This window comes from Stegodyphus dumicola, chromosome 12, assembly GCF_044657685.1.
Source record: "Stegodyphus dumicola isolate Sdum_Otavi_A_Nest chromosome 12, ASM4465768v1".
NCBI lineage: Eukaryota > Metazoa > Arthropoda > Arachnida > Araneae > Eresidae > Stegodyphus > Stegodyphus dumicola.
The window spans coordinates 102,564,448-102,592,295 of NC_140779.1; the positions used below are offsets into that span (position 1 = coordinate 102,564,448).

The window sequence follows — 27,848 nt, forward strand, 5'->3', positions numbered from 1 at the left end:
TAAATTCTACCAAAAAGTATTTGCCTCTGGAAATTCAGAGTGCATTCTGGGGTTCACATTCCAAACAAAACTCTTGTCAGTTGGAATTTAGCGTTGCAATTGCAACCATAAATTTTCAAATGCAAGCAATCAAGATTCAATTCTAATTGCAATCAAGCTCAATTACAGTTGTAATCAAGATTCAACTTAAGATTACTCTTAATCGAATTCTTGCGACTTTGCATTCAATCTTAGGTATCAAGCACCAAACAAGAATATTTAGATGCTTTAAATCTACTAAGAATATTCAGATGCTTTAAATCTGCTACGAAATTGAACTCTTTTTAGAGATGAAACTGCCATTTCGGCGTTGTTAACTAGTATCTAATAAAGGATAATAATTTTACTCGGAACTGAATAAAATTAAAACCGCATATGAGACTGATTCAGATTTCTGGAAAAGCTTAAAATTTTTCTCTATGTTCAAAGACAAATACTTACTTTGGTAAGCTCTAATTTTTAAAATATGTCACACATTTTGGAAGCAAAGCAACTTTAAAATAAAGTTCTCTTAAAAATATTAATTAAGTAATCATACGTTAATATAAGTTCGGCAAAATCTTCCTGACTTTTTAAGGTTAACTTAAAATTAGAAATTAACTGGAATCTTTTATGAAAGATTTTCCCACTCCGAGGAATATATCAATTATGGAATTGGATATTTTATTATTGGAAGAAATACTTATCGCAAAATTAAGACTAAGTAAACGCCTTCTTCAAAAATACATACATCTCTCTCTCTCTCTCTCTATATATATATATATATATAGATATAGATATAGTTATAGATATGCTATAATATATATATATATATACATATATATAGTAGTAGGTAGGAACATTGCTTGCAGCAACCTTGCTAAAAAGTTACCAGGAGCTGTAGCTCCACGAAATGTTGTAACATAGTACTACATAGACAATAAGAAATTTGCCTGGTAAAACTGGAAAAACTGTATAAGCGCGATAAAATTGCCAAATTTTAGTGCTAGAAGACATGCTATTGTAATATATATATATATTAAGATTTCAGTTTTATGTATTGAAAAGTTTTGATAATACTTTCAAAAGCCAAAAATATTCAAAAACGCTCTTTTTTGAAACAGTACCATTTTTTGGGTCATGTATTTTTAAGTTACATTACATGACACTAAGGAGGTCATTCGTGCAATGGCCAGTTCTCATAGATTTTAACATTGCATGCGAGATAAGTTGCCTTTCAGTATGGATTTGCCATAGTTCCGGTGTGGTGGTGTATTTAATTATGGCAAAGCACACTAGGGTTATCTGCCTAAGGGAAGGGATGCCTTCGTGGAGGGCTTTCTAAGGGAAACTGGCTCGTATACACTGCCATAGTTCCGGCAGTCAATCTTTAAACAAGTGTAAGGAAGGAACATAACATATAAGGATTTCTCCCACACGCCTGGTGTAAGGCAATGATTATCACACAAAATCTGTTATTCGAAGATCCTATGTAAACTCCAGAGGAAAGTACAGCTTAATATGAATTATTTCTGGCTCCTTAATAAGCTTTCAGTCCCTACAAATAAGCAATTATCCTTTAGCACAAGTGGTCGCAAACTGGTGGTCCTATAAGCAATTTTATGCTACCCGTAAATACAATTCAATTCTATATTTATTGCAGATACGATATGGCAAAGATATCGAGATTTCAGTTATTTGAAGTCCGAGTTTACATTATTTTCATCTAAAACGAATGTGAATAAAGCGCTAGAAAATCTACAAATGAAAATAATTAATTTACAAAATAATATATATCTTATTCGAAGATTTGAAAATATATATTTTATTTACTTTTATTCGCGGTCAAAACCTTGATTCTCTAGGTTACGCATTTCTGCAATAAAAATAATTGTTTTGCTTGAGAATTCATTTGTACATAAACAGCTTTTTTTCAAAGCTGAAAATTAATAAGAAAAGATTCAGATTGAATGATAAGCATCTACAGTCTGTGATGAAGACAATTTTGACTCATTAAACAAACTCAAATAATTCAAAATAACCAAAGAGTGCTACAAAAATTTTCAGAATCATAATATCATCAAGTGTCAAGGCTACAACAAGAAATTAAATAGTTTTTAATTATTTACATACAAATTATAATAGTATATAATTATACATTATTAATATATTATTACTTATTTTTATTTACCCCTCAAAGAAAAATTTAATAAATAAGAGTATAAGGTAATTTCCCGCTTTCTTAGCGTGCCTTCGTGGTGTAGTGGTTCTGCACGCTGGGCCGGTATTCCAGAGGTCCGTGGTTCGATTCCCGGCGAAGGCGTTGCTAATTTTTCAACTCTACGGCCTCAAAATAACCTAATGTCTCTACAAGAGAAAGAGACTCTGTGTTATTATTTATTCTCAAGTCCACTTGTCCCACTTAGAAAATTTTCATAATATATTTATATTTAGTTAAAATTAAATTATTTAATGATTAATTAAATAAGTTAAAATTTTTTTAAAAGAAGCATCAGTCTGAAAATGTAATACTCAGCTGTTAATATGTTTGGATTACAAATTGTGAAGAATAAAAAATATCTTCCAGCTACCAAATTTTAGATTTCAGGTGGAAAATTAATATAAATTTGGATAATTTTCTTTGGGTATTATTATTATTTTTATATATGTGCATTTTTATGAATATTTAATGAGAGAAATTTTAAATTAATTAATTTTTTTTTAATTTTCATTTCGCTAAAAGTAAAATAAATTCTGGCTCTTCAGCTGTTTTCAGATCCAGCATCCAGCAAGCATGCTATTTAAGTTTCAGATCACTGTTCTAGGCTTCCCACATAGTTTGTTGCTTTCAATAGGGGTGTGGTTTTTTATTTATATTTATCTTTCAAATAATAATTGCAGTTGCTGAGTGATTTAAAAAGGATATAGGGCTTTATTATTAATTTTATATCTTTATTTTTTTAATAAAATAATTAATTCCTATATACCCGAATGGAAATTTTAATGAAAGCTTGCTGCGTTATTACTTCCTTATATGATGTAACCGCGAAAAATTTTTGATATCATATTTCAATAGAAATATCCATAACGATCATTTCCGAATGTATTTGGACGACTTTTTTTCGTAACATCTGTAGGTACGCCAAGAATAAAGAACCCTTTTACCCAAAACGGAATTTATATTGTACTCAGAAAGGTTATTTCTGAGACTTCTGTACATACGTACGTATGTATGTATCTCGCATAAATTAACATCATAAACCTTAATATCCCATAACTTAGCATCGTAAAAACGAGTAGCCGTAGAACGCTGAAATTTTGTATATGAGACTGCTGTTACAACTAGTTGTACAACTCCCTTTTCTGTTACAATCGTATATATGCACACAAACATACACTTACCCGGCTTAAAAGTTCTTACCCAGCCTTTGTTTTTGCAATCGTTGGTCGTAGTCATATACCTTTAATTACAGAAGGGTTTTAAATGACAAAAAGTTTCACGTTCTGGCAATGTGAAATTAAAAAAAAAATAATATTTTCGACAGATAGCGATATTCTAACTATGCGGTGTACTGGTTCCTTTAGTTATATTCAGGAAAGTTTCATGCTGGTTATGAAAAAACAAAATTATAAGAAGTTTGAGAAAAAAGGACCGGGACGCTTGATTTCAATTTGCAATTTTTCATGTCACTTTCCTTGAGAGCACGGTTATTAAAGTTAAAATAATTCAATGAAATAAGTTTAACCGCAGCAAAAGATGTATATAATTTAATAGGACATGCAAGGAAGTTATGGGTTGTACATATGAGATTTTTTTAATAATGAAATACGTTTATGTCGTATATTGTACTTAGGTACAAAATAATCTCATTCTCCAAATATATTTCATCTATCTTTCTGTTAAAATGATTAAATTATGTTCGTTTACTAAACCTTTTAGTGACAAAGTTTAAATGGATGCAAAAATATTCTCAACTGTTTTACTTAAAAAAACTGAAAGCACTAAAAAAATTTATTTCTCGAAATTATTTCTAAAATAACAAAGTAACATTTTTTTGTCATTAAAAAAACTATTTCGTGCAGCATGCTTTATTTCACATTGAAATAAACTCCCAAAAATTGTCTTTTATCTAAAGGAAAATACTATTCTCCTTTTTATATTGCGATCAATTGCTATTGTTTATTCACCATTTATTGAACTTTCCTTTTCTACCGGAATAGATGCAAGATAGAAAATTTCCGTTACAAACCGTCCAAAAAGAAACCATTTTTAAACTTTAGTGAACGAATTAAGGCAATTTAGAAACAGCCTCAGGTGTGGCGGAACTGAAGGCGAAATTTTCCTTCACAATCGGAAGTTATTTTAATCGTCGAAAATATTTTCCGGAACAGTGGGCGAAAGCTCAAAGCGGTGCTCATTTCCTTATGTATCAAATTTCATTCTTTCTCCACAAACCTAGTTCGAAGCCAATTATTTAATAAAATCTAGTGACCAAAAAATAGTTGTAGCCGACAAAAGTCACCAAACAAAAAGAAAAGGGAAGAAAGACGAATGACAGACGCATCTAGTGTCGAATAACAAATCATCCATTGTTTCATCGACGCGCCAAAGATCTAGACCAATCAGAGAAAGTTCTATTGGCCACGTGGTGATCTCTGATATATAATAAACAAATAGAGCGAAGAGTTTCCTGCAGGTAGACTAAGTCAGATTCAGTGAAGCCAAGAACACAGACGTCATCATGGTGTTCTTAAGGCTAAATACTCTGTTCGTAGCTGGTTGTGGTGAGTTAACTTTTCGATATCCTCCCGTCATGCGTCAGTGCGAGAAGAAAGACTTTACCGTTTTCCTCTGTAGTGTAATATGTAAAATAAAATCTACTATTCGAAATTAAATTAAACTTTACTAATTTAAACATTTAAACAAATATTTTTTGTTAAATATTATCAAACAGGTAATTTAAGTATTCAAGTGACCAGGAAATTTTATGTGTGAAAATTTTAAAAAGTTAGTTGAAATCCACTGAGAAAAATTTTCAAATAGAAAAGAATTCAGAAATACAGAAAATTTAACAACTTGTATTTTATGTTTGAAGTATAAGAGAATTTCATTGAATTAATTAATAAATAAATAATTTACTAGCAAACAATTATTATTATAAAATAAAAAACGAATTATAAATTTGCATAAATAAATTAATGTATTTTTTTAATTTGTGATTAATAAATAAATAAGTTATTAATTATTAAAACAATGACCTTAATTAAAATTAATTAATTATTTTCAAAGTTAGTGAAAGAGATTTCAAGATATTTATGTGCTTAAGTGGGGAAGTTTTTATAATCTATCACAAAATATGTTTATATATGTTACCTTTAAAAACAAATCCTCAACTTCGGTGTTGAAACTTTTACGAAAATAGATTTTGCATAAATTTTAATTAAATGAGTATAATTTTATACTGAAATTTTACATAAAAATATAATTAAGTGAATATATTTTATATGAAATATAGATGAAATAAAAATTTAAGATAAGTCAATTTCTTGATCATTTGATATCTTTTATTTATGAAAGTAGATTTAAGCTACATAAAAACCAGAATGAAATGATTAAAAAAGCACTCTGAAGGAAATAAAGAAGAAAATCAGTACATTTAAATCTTAGATACCTTTCAAAACGTATAAATTTAAAACTTTAGAAACCTATTTTACAGAATTTTTATTCATTTTTCAAGTTCTTATTAAAATTTGATCAGTTTTTTTAGCATTAGTAAGAATTTCGAGGTTAAGGGGGAGGGAGAGGGAAAAGATGTAAATTTTATCTAAACTGCTTTGCATCTTAATGTGTGATTCTTCGAAGAATATCCATAAATATAAAATTCAATTGCATATTTTGTATTTTAGTGAATTCTAGTGCTGATTTTGATTTAGGTAATTTATTTTTTTAAATCAATGTACTGCTGATATCTGGGTTAAAAATTTAACAATCGTAATAACTTCATAAAACAATCGTGATAACTATATTATCCAACAGTTTATTTATTATTAAAAAAAACCCAGAAATTTAGTGCTTTCTTAGGTTTCTTAAAAATATAAAATGCAAATCAGGATTATATGCACAATGGTAAGTCCTTGCTATTACAGAAAAAATAATTCAAACGTAAAAGATAATAAAATCTGGTTTCATCGAGAATTTATATATATACATATATATATTTTGGTTTTGTTACAATTTATTTTTATTGTTATTATTCTGCAGTTATTTTTAATGCCGCGCTTATATATATATACACTTTAGAGCTCATTTTTACATAAAATTCAACGAAAATGTATTTTCCTGCAAATATATACATGGTAAACATGTGCATGTTTTTATAAAACAAAGAAAAAATTAAATAATTCCGTATTTAAAAAAAAAAAAACATTTGGATACACAATTAATTGAAACAATAATATCCAAATATAAAATGAGCACATTTTTACAATTGTAATCTGCGAAAAATAATCAGATATATTTTAAAGAAAGCGTGTTATAGATGTAACTGAATCATATGCACATCAAGGGAAAGAAAAAAGATATATACAACACTGTAAATGGGAAACAGCTTGTTCATTAAAATAACGTATTTATTTTCACTTGAAAAATTATTAAGAAACTGATTTCCACTTTTGTGTGATATAGAGTTTTGCAAAATGATATATCTCAAAGCTTTTTCTACGTTACTATCTGAAGCTAAAACACTTTTTAACCATCAGTCATATTTTATTTATGTTTTTATAGTTTTATATAGAAAATGAAATGTATACAGATTTATATTGCATCAATATACTTCTGATATATTTTGGTAAGATAATGCACAAATTCTTGCAGAAGGGTAACTGATACGTTACTGAAAAATGAAGGTTAAAGATACTGCAAAAGTGTGCATAAAAATGCATTTATCAACATATAAATTTTTGATGCATTAAGTACGAATTACATAAAAATAGCATTTATCAACTCTTACACAGCATTAGTTTTCCGATTTTGAAAAACAATTAACATATTAAGTAATCACAAGACTGTCAATGAAAACAAAATCTCTTCCAAAGGCTATAAAGTTCCAGTTTAAAGCCTACTGCTTTATGAAAATGTTATCTCATGTACCATACTAAAGTACGTTTTTTTTTTCAAAATATTTGACAACAATTCTAATTGTTGTCAAATCCAAACTCATTAAGCAGAATTTTTGTCAAATCCCAACTCATTTAAGCAAAAATTTAATTTCTAATCTTCAGACAGAATGTATTAGAATTTGTCTGCCAGTATTCTTTTAAGAACCTATTTTTTAATATCTCTCAATTTTTTTAATATTTATTTTTTTTAGTCTCAGTGACACGTTATCTAACAAATTATTTAATTGAAAAATAGTTTATCAATAATGACTAATCAATCTATTATATCCAACAATTATCTTATGTAAAGCGATCTAAAAAAAGCAGCGACAAATCAGAAATTAAGTTAAAAATTTCGTTTGAATTTCATTTCAAACATTTTTTTCCACTCTACTCAATGGCGAGAACAAAAAACTATGAGATCTCTAGTTTATTTGTTAAACGGAAATATATGCGAAAAACCATTTTACCATTCAATTTCAAAAACCTTAAAATCAAAATCTGATAAGACCGCTTAACCGCATTATAAAATCAGCCACAATGATGCAAAATGTGGGCTTCATAGCTTATCAGGAAATAATTTTAAAAGGGTCGGCAAAAATTTGGCCATAGTGACAAACACCATGTGGAAGTTAAGTAAAAAACTTGTAAAAGTGCAGCTAGTTTTTAATAAAGCAATACATGTTTTTCATTTAACAAATGCCGGCTTGTTGGCTACTATGTTATTAGCCTGCGAGTTGTCAGTATGAGCAGCGGTCATACATTGTCCAGGCGAATACAAAATACGCACGGTAGAGTCGTCGACAATGTTAAAACAAAATAAATGTGCTCGGAGACGGGTGTGTCCAGTCAACAGTTTAAAAGTGGCCACCGCAGCTGCACAAGGAGCATCCAGAGCAAGACGGGATTTGGTGCTGCGAATACTCCAGGTTTTAGTACAGGAAGAGTAAGCAGACACTGTATTATAGGACCAGTTGAAGATTCTTTTAATATCCAGTTTTGAAGGGGAGAAAGGCAGATTTCTATTTGATTTTTGAATTAAACTGTAACCTTTTCATGCAAAAAGGTCCTCTTTCATATTTCCTCAACATCACAGTAGAAGAGTACCCAAAGGGAAGACACTTTGCTTTGACATCTGTCAAGTAGAGATTTACATTGCTAGATGCGAGGACTTTTATTCTCTTACTTAGATAATAAAGTCTGAAGAGCAGATGTTGAATCGGAGGGAATCACAGCCTTTTCAAAGGAATTCTGGCGAATGGAAAGTTGCTGAAGAATTGTATACATAGACTGAGCCCAGATGATCATCTAAATGGGTGGTGAAATTGCCAGCTGGCAGATAAAAACAGAAAAGTTTACAAAAAATACCAGCCCTATCACCTTGAGTAAACTCGAGAAGGGAACCATATGTATAGATGTGAAGTCATTTATGAGTAGGATAGCGATCGTGGATTGTTTCCAGAGCAATCGCACGGAGTGCTTTAGAACAGGAGTCTGACTTTTCTGTTTTCCGATTTAGGTCCAATTTTACATGAAGGCTCAGTTAATTCAAGGGACAGTAATTCAGTAGGTGTATTATTAATTAAATGGAAACAGTCAATATCATGTACACATTGTTATCCAATGTGTTTGACCCTTTGAATTTTCAGGTTTCGTGTGATTGTTATCTCTTCAAAATTTTATTAGAGAGCCTAATTAACCTGATATAGAGACTAGTTGTATCCTTTTAGTCACATTAATCAAAAGTTTTTTTTTTTTTTTTTTTTTTTTTTTTTTTTTTTTGGCAATAGCTGCATCCCTAATACAGGGTAATCTTGACCCTTCAGAAAATGATTTTTAAAACGGTTTGAAAAGTCTCGATGCTATTAATCCCCCTATCAGAAGCAGAAACCAACACTTCGTTGCAATAGCTCAGGGCTGGTTGAATATACAATTTAAAAGTTGTATTTAAAGTTTCTCTGTTACAGCCCCATTTAATTCCTAACAGCAATATAAAAAAATGCAAAATGTTACAATAACAAAAATAACAGTGTATTCAAATGGATTTAAATATTTACAGAAATTTACAACAATAAGAACCTATTGATCTAACAAAAAAAAAAAAAAAAAAAAAAAAAAAAAAAAAAAAAAAAAAAAAACTCTCATCGACAAACAATGCGTGTATAAAATTTGAACACGATGATTTATCAGTAAGTAGGTTAAAAATCGGTGAAATACCAACCACTGTAAAAAGATATGAGGGAACTAAATAAAAGCGTATAATAAGTTTATATTCTTACTGGAGACTCCGCATATAAATCTTAGAGTTACATATTCTGCAAATCACGTATTTATTAAAGTATATTTTATAATTTTTATGCTTGCCTAATTCATGTCATCTTTTAAACAATTAAGAGTATTTTTATTACACTGCTGGCCATTACAATTGCAACACCAGGAAGGAAAGATCTGACGAACGTCAAAAATCACATTAAAAAAAGAAGAGGTTGGGATATGCAAATGATTAGTATTTCAGCCCATTTAGACGACGCAGAGGGGAGAAACAATATCTGAAGCACTGTATAAAGAAAAGTTGTGTAGTGGATATCTCACCCGAAAAGCGCTTTGTAAGGTCGGAGTTTGCTCAGAATATCGTGTTATGCCTCGAATAATAATAAGAAATGTTTACCAGCAAGTGTCGGGATTCGATAGAGGCAGGATTGTTGCCTATCGAGAGTGTGCATTATCATTCCGGATATCGCCCATGGCTCTAGTCGATATCCAACTATTGTCATGCGAATGTAGAATCAGTGGGTTGCTGAGGGTTACATCGAATGGCATGCAAGATCTCAGCGCCCTCCCATGACTAACGCCTGAGAGGACAGTCATATTGTGAGGTCAGCCCTGTAAAACCGTACAGCCACATCACGGACCATTAGTAAGGAAATGAGCATGTTTGCAGCATGCCTAGTATCCGCTCGCACAGTGCATCGATGTTTGGAGTTGCGTGGACTATCAGCACGACGACTGTTACTTGTTACCCGTCGCGACATCCAATCACTGGCATGTGAATATAGAATCAATGGGTCATACTGAACAGCATGCAGGATCTCAACGCCTTACCATGACTAACGCTAGAGAGGACAGACACATTGTGAGGTCATCCGGGCAAAACCGTACAACCGCATCTCGGACCATTAGTCAGGAAATGGGCATGTTTGCAGCAAGCCCAGTACCCCGTCGTACGGTGCATCGAATTTTGCAGCAGAGGGGACTATCAGCACTACTTTTGCTTCGGCTTCCCTTGACAAGACTTCCCTTGACGACTTCCCTTGACGGCTTCCGCAGCATAGGGAGACACGGCGAATCTGGTGCGCCGAATGACAAAGCTGGATTCAAGAATGGAATAATGTCGTCTATTCAGACGAGTCCAGGTTCTGCGGGCAGTATTCTGCCAAACTCCATCTTCCAAGATAAAGCAAGACCACATGTTGCGCGTCGTGGTCTGACCTTCCTCCATACACAAGGTATTCTATCACTGCTTTGGCCTACACGATCTCCAGATCTGTCACCCACTGGAAACATGTGATCATGGGTTGCTGAGAGAGTGGCCTGCCACATCTCTCCAGCTAATACGGCTGATGAAATGTGGCATAGATTTGGAGCAACATAGAATGAGTTGCTCATTTCTGTGATTCAAGTCCAGTTCGACCCCATGCCTAACCGGATAAAGGCCGTTTTTGCTGCCAGGGTTGGCAGCTGTTCCTATTAGTTTCGCAGCCCTGTAAACTCCCAAACTGATTACAAATTTAGTAATTTTGTCTTCATGCCATACCGTTTACATACAATAAATATCTTTTGTGAATTTGCTTTCCTTCATGGTGTTGCAATTAACTATAAAAACGATTTTTCCTTGAAAACAAGTCTCTAATTTCAAACTGCAACATTTATTATATGATGACAGAGTATGAAATTTAAATTTCATGAAATAAACATCATCCGAACTCAAAACTTTCAAAAAATGAGCTGCAATCTTCCATCAACTCTTTCTGTTTAAAATCTCAGAATTCAGCGTACAACAGAAGTTTTGATAATCTGGTATTTCAGAGATGCCAGAATGTAGGATTAAAATTGCTATATGTATAGGGATTTAGAAAAGGAACTTAATAGTTAAAATGATAAATAAATAAATTTATTCGTACTTTAATTATATTTGATGAATAGGTTTCAAATAAAATTCATAGGCCCACTTCTTTAATAAATTCCCCATTTAAAAAGTGGGGAAGAAAACTCCGTAGACAATGAATATGCATTACTTTTTTAAATTCTATTTTTTTAGCTTTTTTCGATGAATTTCATAAATGGGTTTAACTCTTCAGTATAGTTACTTGATGGGAAATTCAAGGTTATTTTCTGCTGCCCAACTTGCCTCGTAACCATGGGAATGTCAGCTGTCGCACAGGATTTGAGCTGCCTAATTTTTTTCTATCACTTCGTTTCCGTTTAGCATATTCAGTTCATGAAAAGCCCGGAAATGAAAGCTGCAGTCTCAAATTAAGTGGAGAAAATAAGTGCTAGCGTTGATGAATACGCATTCCGATCGCAAATGAATGTCACTTTCAATTCATTCAGGTCAGGTTAGTGTGATCAGGTACATGTGTGTAGACCACCAAAACAGCGTCATAAACAAAATTGGTGCTACGCATTTGGCCTCTTCAGGGACCCCCAAATGGCAATTTATAATTTTAAAAAAGGTTACAGGAAGTTTACAAGAAGGTTAAAAATTTACAAGAATATTACAAAAAGGTTACAAGAAATTTGTCATGGGATAGCTAAAGGCATATTATAAAGAGTTTATGGGTGTGACAGGTTGAAGCCTTGTTGATGTAAGTAATCAGTGATGGATTTAAGTCTGGTGATGGGTCTTTGGATGTTGCACAGAAAATCTTTTAAATTTGGTTTCATAGCTATTTGGTTATTTAATATAAAATCTCTCGATTAGAGAACATGGAAAGAGTTTGTAGGCAGGATCTCTCCCTTTCCTCTCATATTCCAGTGGTTGATAAATTCCTATCATTGAAATATGTGGGTAAGGAGCTATTATCGGAGATATATTGCGGCCTTGTGGTTTTTGATCCTATTAAATGTTACCATTTTTTACGTATTGATATTTTTAATTTATGTTTTAATGAGAATCTTGGCCATGTGGTTTCAGTTTCATCTGCTAGCTGTTCAAGCTTTCAACCCATTAAATAATTTCGTCCTGTGAAATAGTGTTTAATAAATTATTCGAATGAAGTCTTTCCAATATAACTGAGGGAAATATTTTTGGCTTCTTCGACAGAATTTTGTTTCATGGTATTTGATCGCGATCTTGGTCAAGCTTTTCATTATGTTGTGTTCTTTACTTGTTTCTAAGCAATCAGTCGTGAAACTTCAACTTTTATATTTAGGTGAAACTGAAGTCCTTGGGATTGCAATTAAGAGTTGAATAAATTTTGCCCAGCCTGATTCCTATATTTAATGCACTTAAAATTTTGAATGACCTTCAACCATATGTTGACTTACTATTAGTCTGATTTTGGTGAAATATTACATGTTTCCGTTTTATTTTCATATTCATGTTTATAATTATTATTTCGTATTAATACTATATAAAGTTTCGAAAATATTTTAAATAAAAAGTACAAACGATGTATAAACGCGAAATTTTGAATAAAAGATTAATGGAAAAAAGGGGGACAGCTATTGCTGAGCCTTTTCAAATATTGCCGAATGAGATACTAGTAACTCCAACTTACGGCAGAAATGCCGGATTACTTCATGAGCCGAACCACTGAATGCCAGACCGTTGGACTTTTATAGAATTTACATACCTTGTTTTGCTGCGAGTTTTTTAAACTAAATAGTTGCTACTCTATAAAAGCAGTTCCTAATATTATAGGATTCAAACAGCACAATTTTTGAAGAAACTCTAAACTCTTAAGAAGGATAACTACGTTTCAAGTGCATTTGGATAAAAAATTTTGTTATCAAATTTAAAAAAAAAAATCGAACTCTGATGACTCCATCTACAGAGAAAATAATGATCTCGTTTAAAATATGCTTCGCATGTGTCATAATAGAAGCGACTGACTTTGGTTAAAGAAATTATCATATTTTCAGTTCCCTTTGCCTAAGCATTAATTACGTATGTAAATTAAATAAATACTTATTTCCTTTACAAAAAATTTTCTTTCATAAACTTAAGATAACGAAGGTAAAATATTATTAAAACAACGTATTCAAGAAAGGAATACAGGAGAAATGTATATAGTAAACTATTATGAAATTTCTATTAAAGGAAAATCTATTAGCGAAATAAGTAGTCAAGAAGATCTACTACGACCTATTGGTTATAGGAAACTCTAATTAGCGTAGGCTAAAGCAGTTGAATACTAACAGTTTTTTTACTGGGTATAGCTTTTACCTAGAGCGTAGAGAGCCCTAGAAAGTTCTATCCAAAAGTCTAAATTTCATTCAAACTAATAATTATGATTAACTACGTCTAACCTAACAATTAAACGGGTATATTCAAATTTGTAAGTTAACTGTAACAGTAGTAATATTTTATACATATTTAAGGCAGGTAAAGTAATAAATGAAAGGAACATAGAACACAATATTGTTTCTTTTATTTTACGTTTGTATTCCTTTATACAACATAAATGCTTAAAAATAGACTACATAAATATATATAAAATTAAAAATAAAGAAATAGAGGCATAATACGTGTGTCAGTTAATAGTAAAAGCAAATCATTATTTTTATTTCCTTGTAGGAAGTAAAGAAAGTATAATGATCGACATTTTGACCGTTCTCGAATCTATTTTGACTAATTACGTCGTGATGTCAATACGTATGTATGTCGCATAGCTGAAAAACAGTTCGCCATAAAATGTTGAAATGTTGTTTTCTGGGACTTTTGACTATTTTCTACGTGACGTCTATACGATCGTATGGTATCTTGTATAACACAAAAACGATTAACTGTAGAAGGTTGCAATTTTATATATGGAGCTGCTATAATATCGAGCTGCGCACCTCTATTTCTCACAGGAATCGGCAGTGCCAGAAAAGCACTTTGAAAAGGAAGATCGTATCTTATTTGGAAATGAAATGACTTTAAATGAAGTGCAGGAAAAATGTATATAAATTTAATAAGCGTACAAGGAAGTTATGTAGTGTCAGCATCAGATTTCTTTTATTTTCGCTATCAAGCAATGTATTCTGCAACTATTTGTGTATTATGAATGATAACTAATGTTTGACTATTTTATTCTTCTTCTCCTTTGCAAATTACACCAATTCAGACTCTAATTCCATGTGCCCTTTCTATTTTAGGTGATTTCCCAGTTCTTTTCAAAGTATTTTATTCTTCTCTTTAATGCATTATGAATACATCAAGAATAATCACCAACATCTGAATGGCTCCAGTTCTTCTAGAGATGTCAGAAATTCGTTTTTATTTTTCCTCCACTCCTAATTCATCCGTTCTTTTGAGCTTATCACATGAAGTTGTGTGCCTTTGCTCATCAATAAAGCGACTAGCTAAATTTCCTTTTCAAAATTCTTGCTTCAGTGAATCAAATCCAATGGTCTAGTGCCTGTTCCGCAATATCTGAGTTTTATGTCTAGAATTAGTTGGATGCGTCTTTCATTTTCCTTCAACGATCTCCCTACAGCTTTTTCCGGTTTACAAAAAATGGCAATCCAGCACGATATGTTGTTTACATCCGAATTTTCTGTAGCTTCGATATGATACGATTTAAGCAACATTATGAAATTGATTGAAGCAACTGAATCAAAATTAATGTATGAGTAGAATACTTCCTTTTACATTTAGTTTTAATTAAATCTGATATGGCGAACTGGAAACGCGTCGAAATTTCTACACAGTCATTTTATATGAAATGAATATTATACTTGTTTCCTCGTTCATTTGTAAGGGTTTTTTGTCTCTTTACAGCATGTCTTCGAGGAGTATAACTGAAAAGCACGCCCGGTTATCCATTAGAAGGTTCGGAATTCGAGTCCCTGCGAGGGCATGGCAGTTTCTTCACATTTCCTGCTCCTAACTAATATTCCTAATAATCTTTAAGTTTCTTTATTGTTGGGGGCCAACCAACGTCCGAGTGGTAAAGTCGCTGAACACTGATGGTAGTTAGCCTTGGGTTTAATTCCAGGTGAACGGAGTGGCTGCATGGACGTTTCCGGGTTTTTCCTATGTGCAATGTAGATACGATCTAGTTGGGCTTAGAAAGTCCTTTATTGAAGCATCCTTCGACTTAGGCAGATAGCCTTCGCGTGCTTTGCCATAGTCTAATAAGCCAAGCCAATCATTATTGGGTTATTTAAAAAAACTGATATATTTACCTGCTTCTTTAGATTCGAAATATTTTCCATCTAAGAATTTTCTGCATGGCATCTTGTATCACTATTATTCAGAAGAATAGTTTATTAATATTCATTTGTTTAAGCATAATGCAATGAAACTACATGAAAATAGATTCAATTGAAAAAAAGGTGCCTCTTTTGCTAAAAATTGTTACAAAATCTCAACCTTTCTTCATTCAAATATTTTGCTTAGGCCCGCCAGAGGCCGAGCGATAAAAAATATCGTTGAACACTGGTAGATCGGTGCGTGGTTCGAATCCTGGAGAAATGGATGGCTGAAAAAGTGTTTTCTGCTTTTCCCAATGTGGATGTGAGCCAGTTTCCCTTAAAAAGTGCTAAAAGGCACATCCATTCGTTTTCAGTGCCTAATGGTGGAGGATTGGTCAAATAATTTACAGTTCATAAACAGTTCATAAATGAAATTTTGCACTAAGTACATTATGAGCTTCATAAATAATTTGTTCCCTTTTCATAATTAAAAGTTAAGAATGTGTTTAGATGTTTCTAGCTACAGTGTACTCTCGATTATCCAGGTGCGGATTATGATGTTTACGGGTAATTCGTACTTGGCGTTCCCCACTGACGCACATTCAACGCTATGCTGAGTGCTTAAAAGATAAAGCATGCAAGTTCGATCATGGAGAACGTTACTTCCTAATAGAGAAATCGGAGATTATCTAAATGTGAAGAATTCGAGGCAATAACTGAAGTTGTATGGAAAAAAAAATCTGCAAATTTTCAGACTTTATATTACCCCCAAAGGGGCCTTTGTTTAACGTTTTGTGTTATACATTTATTTATTAAATATCATGTTCTTCGCACTTAAACCATAAAATTCAAATCAACTGCAATATCACAAAATAATTTAAAAAGACCATATCTTTAGAATTTCTGATACACAGTTTGGTGCGTTGGAGATAGTTTTTTTCTCCGTATAGTTTTGTATTGATCGCTTTGAAATCACTTAGTTTGTTAATCACAAATTCGTTAAAGTGTTACAAAATATGAAATCGATAATAAAACAAATTCCAAATCCCAAATTAGGGCCTTCCAGATGTCCATATTTGGTGAAGGATTACTTTATTCAAAATTTGATGGATCTAGGTACCGTTATTTTATCAGAATGAGAGAAACATACAAACATTTATGAAGATTCTTCTTTATTTAATTTCTTTAGATAGAAAACAGGGCGACAATATTTGGTGGCAACAATTTGAAAAGTGAAACAGACACTTAAAGTTTTCAACGCAAAACGCCAAAACGAAATCAACAGGGCTAACGGCTTTTGGGCTAACAAATAAAAAATCTGAAAGCTTTCAGGTTTTATATTACGCCCAAAGTGGTAATATTACATCAAAATATTTTTAACGTTTTGTGTGTTATCTTTACTTATTAAATATCATGTTCTTCGCACTTAAACCATAAAATTGAATTCAACAGCAATATCGCAAAATAATTTAAAAAGAGCATATCTTTAGAATTTTCAATACACAATCTGTAGCGCCTGAAGATAAAAATGTTTTCTTTTTTCTTTTTTCGTAGTGTTGCCATTGCTTGCTTTAAAATCGTTGAGTTTCTTAATCAAATGCTCATAAATGCTTTACAAAGTATGGAATAGATAATAAAACAAATTCCAAATTTGAGCTTCCAGATGCCCATATTCGGGTGGACACGTACATTATGCAAACTTTGATGGCTCTAGGTACCGTTGTTTTATCACAATGCGAGAAATATACATACATTTATGCAGATTCTTCATTATTTAATTTCTTTAAATTTAATTACAGGGTAATAATATTTGGTGACAACAATTTTAAAAGTGATTCAGTCATTTAAATGTTTCGGCATAAAATGCCTAAAAGAAATTAATAGCCTTTTGGGATAAAAAGAAAAATTGAAAATGTCGATCGGAAAAACATCTGGTTAGGTGGTGATTCGATTGCACCGGGCATTCAGTGCTTCAGTAATGTGGATGTAATTTCAAATGTCACAGGATCAGAAGAGCCGGAGTATGATACTGAAAGTATAAGCAAAGAAAATACTGACATTTGCATTATTTCCGAAACAGCAATGACTTTTGTTGAAACCCTGTTGTATTTCGTTGACCAAAGGCAATTCGAATACAAAGAGAAAATAGCACTTCTCGAAAAACAGGCAGAGAAATTGGACAAATATTTTAATTTTCTGAAAAACAAATTACTGATTTTTTAAAGAAATAAACATGCACAAGATGTACGAAATTTGTTAGTTTGGATTATCCATGTGTTTCGATTTTTCGCAACTTGCTTCCCTGGTATTAGCTCGGATAATCGAAAATACTCTGATTTTCAATACTATAAATTCAATACAATTTCAATACAATAAAATTACTAATTTTATATAAAGTAGTTTCTGTAAAGTCATTTTTTCCCTCGTCGTTCAGTGTTTTCATTCGATTAATGTTACCAAAACATTTGTGACCATTCATCATCGCCTACTGAAATTATTGGTTTCAGTCTTAATACCCTCCGTGAAAGTGTTCGAATTTCGGGTGATTTTAAACAGAATTTTGTTTTGTGTTTTTTCTAACACCTTACAGAAAACTGCCGATAAAAAATGCTATGAATATATGTATCAGGTCTTGGTTAAAAAAATAATTGCTCTGATACCGTAATTCTTAACGAAATTATTGCTATCTTCAGAACTATTACCTACTTCTTACTTGTTGGAAACGAATACAAGTTTTCCTTAATGGCAGCATCTATTTCTACTGACAAAAATGCATATCATTTGTTGCTAAGAAGTTATTTGCAGAGAATGAATCATTTTATAAGTGAAACTTTCCCTTTTTTTCATTTACCTTATGTACATTGTAACAAGAACTCTTCAAATCATTCAAGCATCCATTTTATTTTCCAAGTGAACGCATGATTTTTTCTCAACATTCAGTTTCCTCCAAATCTAGACGTGAACTACTTTCAGTTCTAAAAATTAAAATAGTATTAACAAATAAATGAGTTATGTTCAATGGAATATTCGCTTCCCCAAACGAGACGAAGATTCATATAACGGCATTTATGCAACGTACCGTTACGGTTGAAATTTAGACGATATTTAAATGCGTTTTTTGACGCTTTTTAAGCCGCAAGATAAAGCAGATTTATATTGATATTTTCATTTTCCGAACTATTTAATTTTCCAAGACATTAAAGGCAACACATCTGTAAAATGAGGAAAGGAAATAAGATGGAGATTAAACGTACGGTTGATTTGAGCTGTATCTGTAATATTATTTACGCAAAATGAAAAGCTTTTAAGTACAATGCAGCCATTAGGTTTCATCGCCACATGAAGTTCTACATATTATACACAACGCTTCGATTTTACTTTTTATTATGTATTAGTAATTCTCCAGTTGTTTAAAGAATCGAATAAGGCTTTCAATTAAAATGACCAGCCAATGTACTTGTGTGCTGGCTGTGGTGGTGTACTTAATTACGGGAAAGCACTCCATGGCTATCTGCCTAAAGGGAGGGAGGCCTTTATGAAGGAAGTTTTAAGGAAAACTCGCTCGCATAAACGTTACAGTCACGAAAGCCATCATGCAGCCAGCCCGTTTCTCGGGATGTGAACCCGGAACGAACTACCAGTTTTTAGTGATTTTACCGCTCGACCGCTGGTGGGCCGTACTTGTGTGCTGTTCAATATTTATGTTAACTAATTGAGCGCAAGGAGAAAACTAAAATCTTGACTGCTCAGTAATCTCTCCCACATTACTTTTGATTACTCTCATTTTTCAAAACATTATTGGTCAGCTGAGTTCGTCCATCCCACAAACATAAATTCATCTCAGCTCTTCGTTTTTATTCGATATTTTTTTCACCTCGCCTTTCTGAGTTATATTAAGCAAGAGGTTGATGTGACTGTTCAAGTTGGAAATAATAATTAAAGTAACAATAAATAACGACTAATGTAAACAATAACTAAATTAGGCAACTTTTGCCTTGAAGCTCTCTCTTCTCATAATATCTTAAAATTAACATCAAACCTGTTGTCAGGATGCAAATAATAAAATTGGATCATAGAAACAAGGCTTATAATGCCCAGTTGATTATAATACTCGAATCTTAAAATTTACAATTTTGCATGTACAAAAATAACATTTCACCTGTTTTCCTAAATAAAAGTTTCAAAAATTAGGATTCTATTTTAAATTGCTTTACAAATCTTTGTCATATACAGCTTCAAAACAAAAAATAATTAAACTAAACATTTTGATATTTTCTAGTATTTTCAGACTTTGATCTGGTATTTGTGAGTGTGAACAGTTAGTATAAACTTTGTGAATAAACATGTCGAAAGAGCAAAAAGATTAAGCAAAAATTAGGAACCTATTTCCCAACTCCAGAAAAAGTTTTTATAGGAGAAGATGATTATCTTCTATGCACGACAATAATTACTTGGTTTATTGATTATATTTTCAATTTTAATTATGCCTTTTTAAAAGTTTCCATTTTCAATTTATTTTTTATCCATTTTTGATGTTTCCATTTAAAATTTTTCAAGATTAGTTTTTAAAATGTGCTTATAATTTACTTCATTTCAATAGAATTTTAACTACCTTTATCAAAGAAGCTAATATACTAAATAGTCCCTGAGTAAATAAGTTATATATACTTATATATATATAATATTTTGGAAACTATTGAGATTAATGTTTTCTGATTTTGTGTAAAATTCCTGATACTTGTTGAAGCACTCTTCTATAAACATTTCAAATACTGCCAAAAATTAAATTTATTATTTTAACCAAACTGATATATTTCATTAGCGAAGTGATTTCCATTCATACTTTAAGTACATTCTAATTAATTCTTCTGCTTAAAATGATAAAGGATTTAACAATGTCGCCAAGGTGTTGTTGCACTGAAATATGAACCTTATTTAGTTCAATTTTAGTAACATTAAATTTAACGTAATTCGATTCAATTAATGTTTTTTGCAATAATCGATATGTTCAAGTTTGGTTTTGAAATTTTAATGTAATTCGAAACGATTCATTATAAACTTGGTGTTTTTTTAATTTACTACATCTTACTTTATAAAAGATGGAACTACAAAAGAAAGCAATGCACTAAGCGTTTTTTATTATATTTATATTCTTACATTTTCGTTTTCCTTTTCAGCCATTTTTATGTTACTTCAAACTGTTAAGGCAGACAGAAAAGCTATCGACAAACATGTGAGTATCTGGAGCGTTGTTTTAAATTATGTCAATTTCTTTTTATAAAAATAAGGCAAATGCTTTTATAGTTTCCTTATTGAATAATATCCATTTATTTCTCTTTTTATCTCTTGAATAAATCAGAAGATTCTAGATTTTTTATGTTATTTAAACTGTTATCTATGTGTACTATTTTAAGTACAGTCTCTCACAAAAGTTTTGGCACACTTTAAGAATTTGCAGAAAAAGCGCTGTAACCCGGAATTAAATTCGAATATAAAGCCCAATATTTTTCCATATCATCTCCATGTGACTTATAATGAATTACTGAATAAAGCCAAAGTTTTTAATTTTTAATACTGGCTTATTTTCTTTTTATGAAATTGAAAATTAAGTAGGCATAGATAAAACACGCCACAAATGTGGTTGTACACCGAAATATTTTCGTTAAATTTTATAAATAAAATTATCGTCTAAATATATTATAATTTTATAAATAAAATTATCGTATATTTATTTTTGAATTTTTTTTATTTTTGAATTTTGGTAACGTTTAAAAAATTGTTTGGTTGGCTTTATATTTTGCTTGCTTACATCGTTATATTTTATTTAATGTTTAAAGATGGCTTGTAGTCGTAAGGAAACAGCGAATAGTGTTCGAAAATTCATCCATTTTTATCATAAGGATAGAAATTCGATTCGGGATATCGCTAAATTATTAAATTTATTTCATTCTATGGTACAGTGTGTGATAAGATGCTCTAAAGAAGAAACTCGGATTCAAAATAAAGAAGAGGTTGTCTGGCAAAGAGGACTCGGCGTAACTCAACATGATCAAAGATTTATAGTTAGAAAATCTGTAAAAATCCACGTTTAAGTGTTTTAAAGTTTTCTACAGAATTCACTGAAAACTTTTTCTTTTTTTTCACTGAAAAGTTTTCAATGAATTCTGTAGAAAACTTGCCTGCTTCAATTTCACTTAAATCTGTTCGACGAGTACTCAGATAACCTGGATTACATAGGATCTCTGCTCGAAGAAAAAATTTTGGAAGTGTAAAAAATAGATAGCTTAGGCTTTTCATCTCAAAATCAATGGTAAATAAACCCGAAGCGTATTAAAATCATTTCTTATTTTCAGATTTGAAAGCAGATTTAACACGTTTTATTCCTATGGGCGTATAATTGTATGGAGAAAAAAATAAGGAGCCTAATCACAAGATCTTGGTTGGTACAGTAAAGCATGACCGTGGAGATGGTCTTGTCTGAGGGTGCATGTCATTAAATGATTTGGCATTTATTGAGGCCACAATGAACCTTGCTCTTTATTTAAATATTTTACAAGATAATTTTAAATTATCCGTTCAAAATTTGGATACTGGAAACAACCTTATTTTTTATCAGGATAACGATTCTAATAGCACGCGCCCTTCAACGTTCGCCTTTTGGATGTCTATAATTGTCCACAAGTTCTGAAAACGTCACTACAGCCACAAGCTTTAAACCCAACTGAACACATCTGGAGAAAATTAGAGTGCGAAGACACAACATTAAAACAAAAATCGAACAAAAATCTGTAATTATGGAAGAATAGAGGAACACTGATGCAGATATTACAAAAAAAGTTGGTGAACTCTATGCCCAGACGTTTGAAAGCTGTCATACATACTGTAGTATATACTACAAAATACTAACTGACAGAAATAAAATATTTAATAATATGTGTAGATTTCTTTAAAGCTTATGAAGACTTTTGTGAGGTAACTTTTCTCTTACTTTATTATTATTGATTTTCCCACGAAAAAATGTTTTAATATGTTCATAAATAAATTTATGTAGTTTTGCTAAAAGAAATTTATAGATATTATCAAAAACTTCTCATTCTGAAATATTCATTTTTATCAATGAATAAACCAATATTTCACTGAAACTAGTAAGTGTACGAACACTTTTGTGAGCTACTGTATATGTTTTTCAAGAAAAGGAATTTGAATTACATTTAGAATTCTTAACGTAATGCAACAACGAAAACGCAGCAATATTAAGTATTTTAAAATGTTAAAATAAAAAATTTTCTCAAGCATTTTTATAAAAACTGATCAATAGTACTAAAATATTCAAAACATAAAAATATTTTTAAATATTTTACAAATAAATTTTAAACTAATTTTTTATCAGCTATAAATGAAGTTTCAGACGCTAACTAAAAGTACAAAGTATGATTCAAAGTGTATTATAGTATTTAAGTAATACATTCAATATATAAAGGTATTTTAAATATCTTAAAAATACTTTTGTTTGAAAGTTTCTTATGCTCTAATGCCTTCAAGAGTCACTATGCAATTCATTGACAGTAAAAAATGGTTTGTAAAAACTATTCTTTAATGATGGGATATAGTAAAAACTAACCATAAATTCAAAAGCATATGTCGTAAGCTGATTGATTTTCTGATATATTTAAGCTATATAAATAACGAAAAATAATGCAAAGGGTAATTTTTTCTCTTACATGGAAATAATTGGCAAAACGGTCATGCAACGATGCAACGTTGTTCTGATAAGTCCATTATGTATAAGATAAAATTCCTTTCCAGAAAATGCTTGTAGCTCATATAAAAATATTTTCTTTTCCTTTCCTCGAAATATTATCGCCCTGTATTATATTTAAAGAAATTAAATAATAAAGAATCTGCATCAATGTATGTATGTTTGTTTTTTGCATTGTGAAAAAAACTACGGTATCTAGAGCCATCACATTTTGAATAACGTAATCTTTTACACGAATATGAGCACCTGGAAGCTAGAATTTGAACTTCGAATTTGTTTTATTATATATTTCATATTTTGTAAAATTTAACGAGTTTTTATTAACAAACTCAACGATTTCAAAGCGAGCAATAGCAACATGGCAACACGATACGGAAAACTTTTTATCTCCAGCGCGCGAGACTGCCTATCGGAAATTCTAAAGATACGCTCTTTTTAAATATTTTGTGACATTGCTGTTGAATTGAATTTTATGGTGCGAGGATTTTATGAATTTATGTGCGACGAACATGATATTTAATAAATAAAGGTAACACACAAAACGTTAAAAAAGTCCCTTTAGGCTTAATATAAAATCTGAAAGCTTTCGGATATTTTTTTTAAAATCTGTATTCTGTTTTCATCTGATATTTCGCGAAAAACTTTTAAAACGGTAATTGATTTACGAGTTATATCGTAATAGGATTATCAGATATCATTTCTGATTGCATATGCTAGACATATATTCACGTTTTCTACTGGAAAATTCCGAGATAATAACCCTTCAGCCAGTTTTTAATCGGGATTTAAGTCTAGCCCAAGTGGCAGTTTTTAGTATTTTTATTTATTCGTTTATCGGTGAATCTTAAAATATATTTCCATAAAATGAATTTTGAAAATTGAATGCAGTAGCAAAAATTCATATGCTATAAATTAGTAAAGTCATAGTCTAAAAAAGTGTAGATTGAAAGATATTCTAAGAAAAAAATAATTACGTTGAAGGCAGGAGAACAGTTTTGTGGTTTAGCTGTGAATCGCAAACAATTGATTTAAAAGCACTTAACGTTTCAATGTTTTCTGAACTTGACGCATAACGATTCTCTAAGACAAATAGTTATGCTTACTGTTTTGATTAAATTAGCGAAATAGTTGATATCTTTTTATTAACGAGAACCTTACACATTATTTTTAACTTCACAGCAAGATCGTCCTTAAAATGTATTAAATTCTCTTAGTGGTAACGAGATTTATATTATTAATTTCCCGATTTAGACATCTTACTTATATAATTAATATTTTTATTTATAGGAGCAGAATAAACAACAATTAAAAGACGAGTCTAATATCAACAGCAGTCATAACATCAGTGTACAACGAAGGCAAGATAATGGATTTGATTTTATGAGCTATTTCATGGGTCGTCAAGCACCACAACAAGCTAATGCAGGCCAGCAACAACTGCAACAAGCTCAACAACCCTTAAATGTGCAGCAACAACACCAGCTGCAGCAACAGCAGTTACAACAACAACAGTTACGACAGCAGCAACAATTGCAGCAACTACAGCAGCAACAGCTTCTACAGCTGCAACAACAGCAACAAGCTCCTCGATCTGCTGATGTCATTTACCAAGACAACGTCATCCAGCAACAAAATCTCCCGCAAGCTGTCTTGCAGCGTGATGGTGGATACGGTGGTATTGGCCTCGGCAATACATACCAGTCAGGGGGATATGGAAGTCGCCCTAAAGAAATCGCTATAAATATTGGTGGTAATAAGCCTCCGAATGTTATTTCAGTTGGTAACATTCTTACATTGCTCCCAAGAATTATGAATGTCTTAAGCGCAGGAGGTAAAGTTATGTTTGGAGTTGAATTAGGCAACAATTTCTATTTCGGTCCAGTTGGAGCTAAGCCTATCGGAAAACCTATATATGGTTAAAAACTCCAGAGAGAAAAATCTGTTATTGATACGACAGAAGAGATTTTTAACATAGCTGAGGGAGCTAAGCAGGAAGAGTTTAACGCAAAATATCAAAGTTAAAAAATACCATCAAAGAATTAGTTTACTGCTTAAATTTTCCTTGTTGAGAAACGAATTGGAAATTAAATACAAGATGAAGTGTACCAAAAAGAAAAAAGAAACGAAGTCTTTATAAGGTAACCTTAACACAAACGACTGGAAATAAACTTCTGTAGCAAATTTTTATTCGGATTAGGTAATTATCCAAACTAATTACCGAACATTTTTAAAAATTTCAAAGCATGTAATTACTGCTACAGGTGTCCCTCTTAAAGCATAGGTTTGTTTTTATAGGAGAACAAAATTGCAAAAACCCTCTCATAGTACGGCAACACGGTTTTATACTAGCACGTTAGTGAATATGCGTAAGCCTTCTTATAACACTTTATGTATGTACATATTTTGATAGCAGGATTTTTATTCTAAACACTTACAGAATTGTGTTACTCACTTTGCCATCGTGTATAGTACAGAATAATAACCTATTTACATATATACACACACAAATAAAATAAATTTTGGGAATACTCGCACTTTCCTACATCTTTCGAAATAGAAGACGTGTCCATTATGTACGCAGTACATATATTCTCTTCCACACTTTCGGTTGGTAGACTGCATAAATTACGTAATTGCGATAACTGAAAATTTTCATAAAAATATGTTCGAGTATGTGTTCCTTATTAGGTTTGCCGTTTTCAGGAGTAAGTATTGCGAAAGTCCCAAACTATTCCTGAAAGTAAGAAAACAATTTTTAAAAGAAAACTTACGAAAACGAATATAGAATATTTTGAATACTTTGCTAAAAGAAGAAAAGACATCCGATGTTACAGAAAGTCTAAATTTAAGGAGGAAACATTGAAAACAATTAAAAAATATTTTTTTTTAAAGTTTTCGAAACGCATTCCTCTATTTTATATTAGTCTCCCATAACACAGTTTCACACAATTCAGTATTTTCCAGGAACGTATCTGCAGTGTTATAGGAGGGATAGCTGTATATTGGATTTCATGTTACTCCTCATATTCTTACTACAGTCTTTTTACTTAAATATACAGAAAAAATAAATCTAGTTTTTAAACCTTTTTTCAACTATTTTACACATTTGTTTTAAATTACTCTAGATGTCTTACCTTAATTTCGTAATAACATAAATGTTTTATTTTTGATGATTAGATAATATTTCTTCACTAATGGAAGGCAACTGCTAAAAATTACAAAATTTTAACCATTTTTTGATTTTAGAATCACGTGTTATAAGTATTGTTTCTGATGAAAATTCAATTCTGATGTTAATTCAGTATGTGTTTTAAAAGTCTAAAAAAATCATTTTATTATCTTGACTTATAAGTATATTTTAATGTCAGTTAATAACATTGTGTGCTGACACTAGGGAAAGCAATTACATTCATGAAGGAAAACTTTCATTTAAAACATTTTATTGCTTCATAGTCAATAGTTCCTATTTTCATTATCAAAATATATTTTACTTCATAACTAGGGAATAAGGAGTTAGAGTGATGGGTTCTTAAAACCCTTTGAGTGGATCTCAAAATCTAATCCCGTAAAAAACTTGCATAAGTAACTTCGGATTTTAATTCTACTTCTTAGTTCTGATATCAAATGTTTCATTTTTATTTCTTAATATTCTATCTATTATTTGGAATTTTAATTTTATAATTCATCCTTCAATTTGAAAATCCGTAAAGTAACGGATTAATATTTCAATTCAGCTACTAATATTCATTATTTCATTAACAGTAGGAACAGTTACATACCATTAAAAATCCCTTACAGATTCGGTGGGACTTGAAAATATTCAGAATTTGAAAACCTAAATAATATAAATGCTTTAATTTAAAAACGAATGGACATATGAATACTATATATGAGCGGAAATCGAAGAAATAAATGTATGGCATTAGGCCTGACGCTAGAAGCCAATGTAACAAATATTTATTTTCATTGTATATATCAACTATTTGTATTTATGTAAATTATATATGTGAACATATTTTTTGTAAACTGTTGTTTATCAATAAAATTATTAAAAAAACAGACTTTGTATTCCTTTACAAATTGCATTCATGAATTTATTGTACAACTTACCATGAAAATTAAATTTCTCTTCAAAATATTCCATGCATGTTGAATGTCATCAACCGTACGTTAATGGACACTACTTTGACAGGTATTCACTATTATCCCACAGCCCTTGAAACTCTAGAACTTCGAAGTTAAAGACCAGCACACTCCTATTTAACTGCGGCTACTTCCTGATAGCAGAAATACTCTGATACTGCGAGTACGCTTAACGAGAGATTCGCCGAAAGTCTACTTTTCAAATGCATACATGTTTTTTATGCTTTTTCGAAAAGTTTCATGTTGACCGTATCCGGTCGTTTGCCCGACACTCACTTGCACTACAATTCAGTTGCCCGATGGATACGTTTGCCGGACAGGTTATATTTGTCTGCCACTATAGATGGCAGGTTATATTTCACAAAAA

The 27,848-nt window shown here is 31.2% G+C and overlaps 1 protein-coding gene across 1 annotated transcript; it reads left to right on the top strand.

Annotated features, from left to right (window-relative positions):
* The first annotated feature begins 4,567 nt into the window (after window positions 1–4,567).
* Window positions 4,568–27,005, top strand: LOC118185938 (uncharacterized). Its single transcript, XM_035355913.2, has 3 exons — window positions 4,568–4,803; window positions 20,757–20,812; window positions 24,626–27,005. The coding sequence occupies exons 1-3, from the start codon at window positions 4,761–4,763 to the stop codon at window positions 25,256–25,258; spliced, it is 732 nt and encodes a 243-aa protein (XP_035211804.1). The 5' UTR covers window positions 4,568–4,760; the 3' UTR covers window positions 25,259–27,005.
* Window positions 27,006–27,848: the final 843 nt, after the last annotated feature.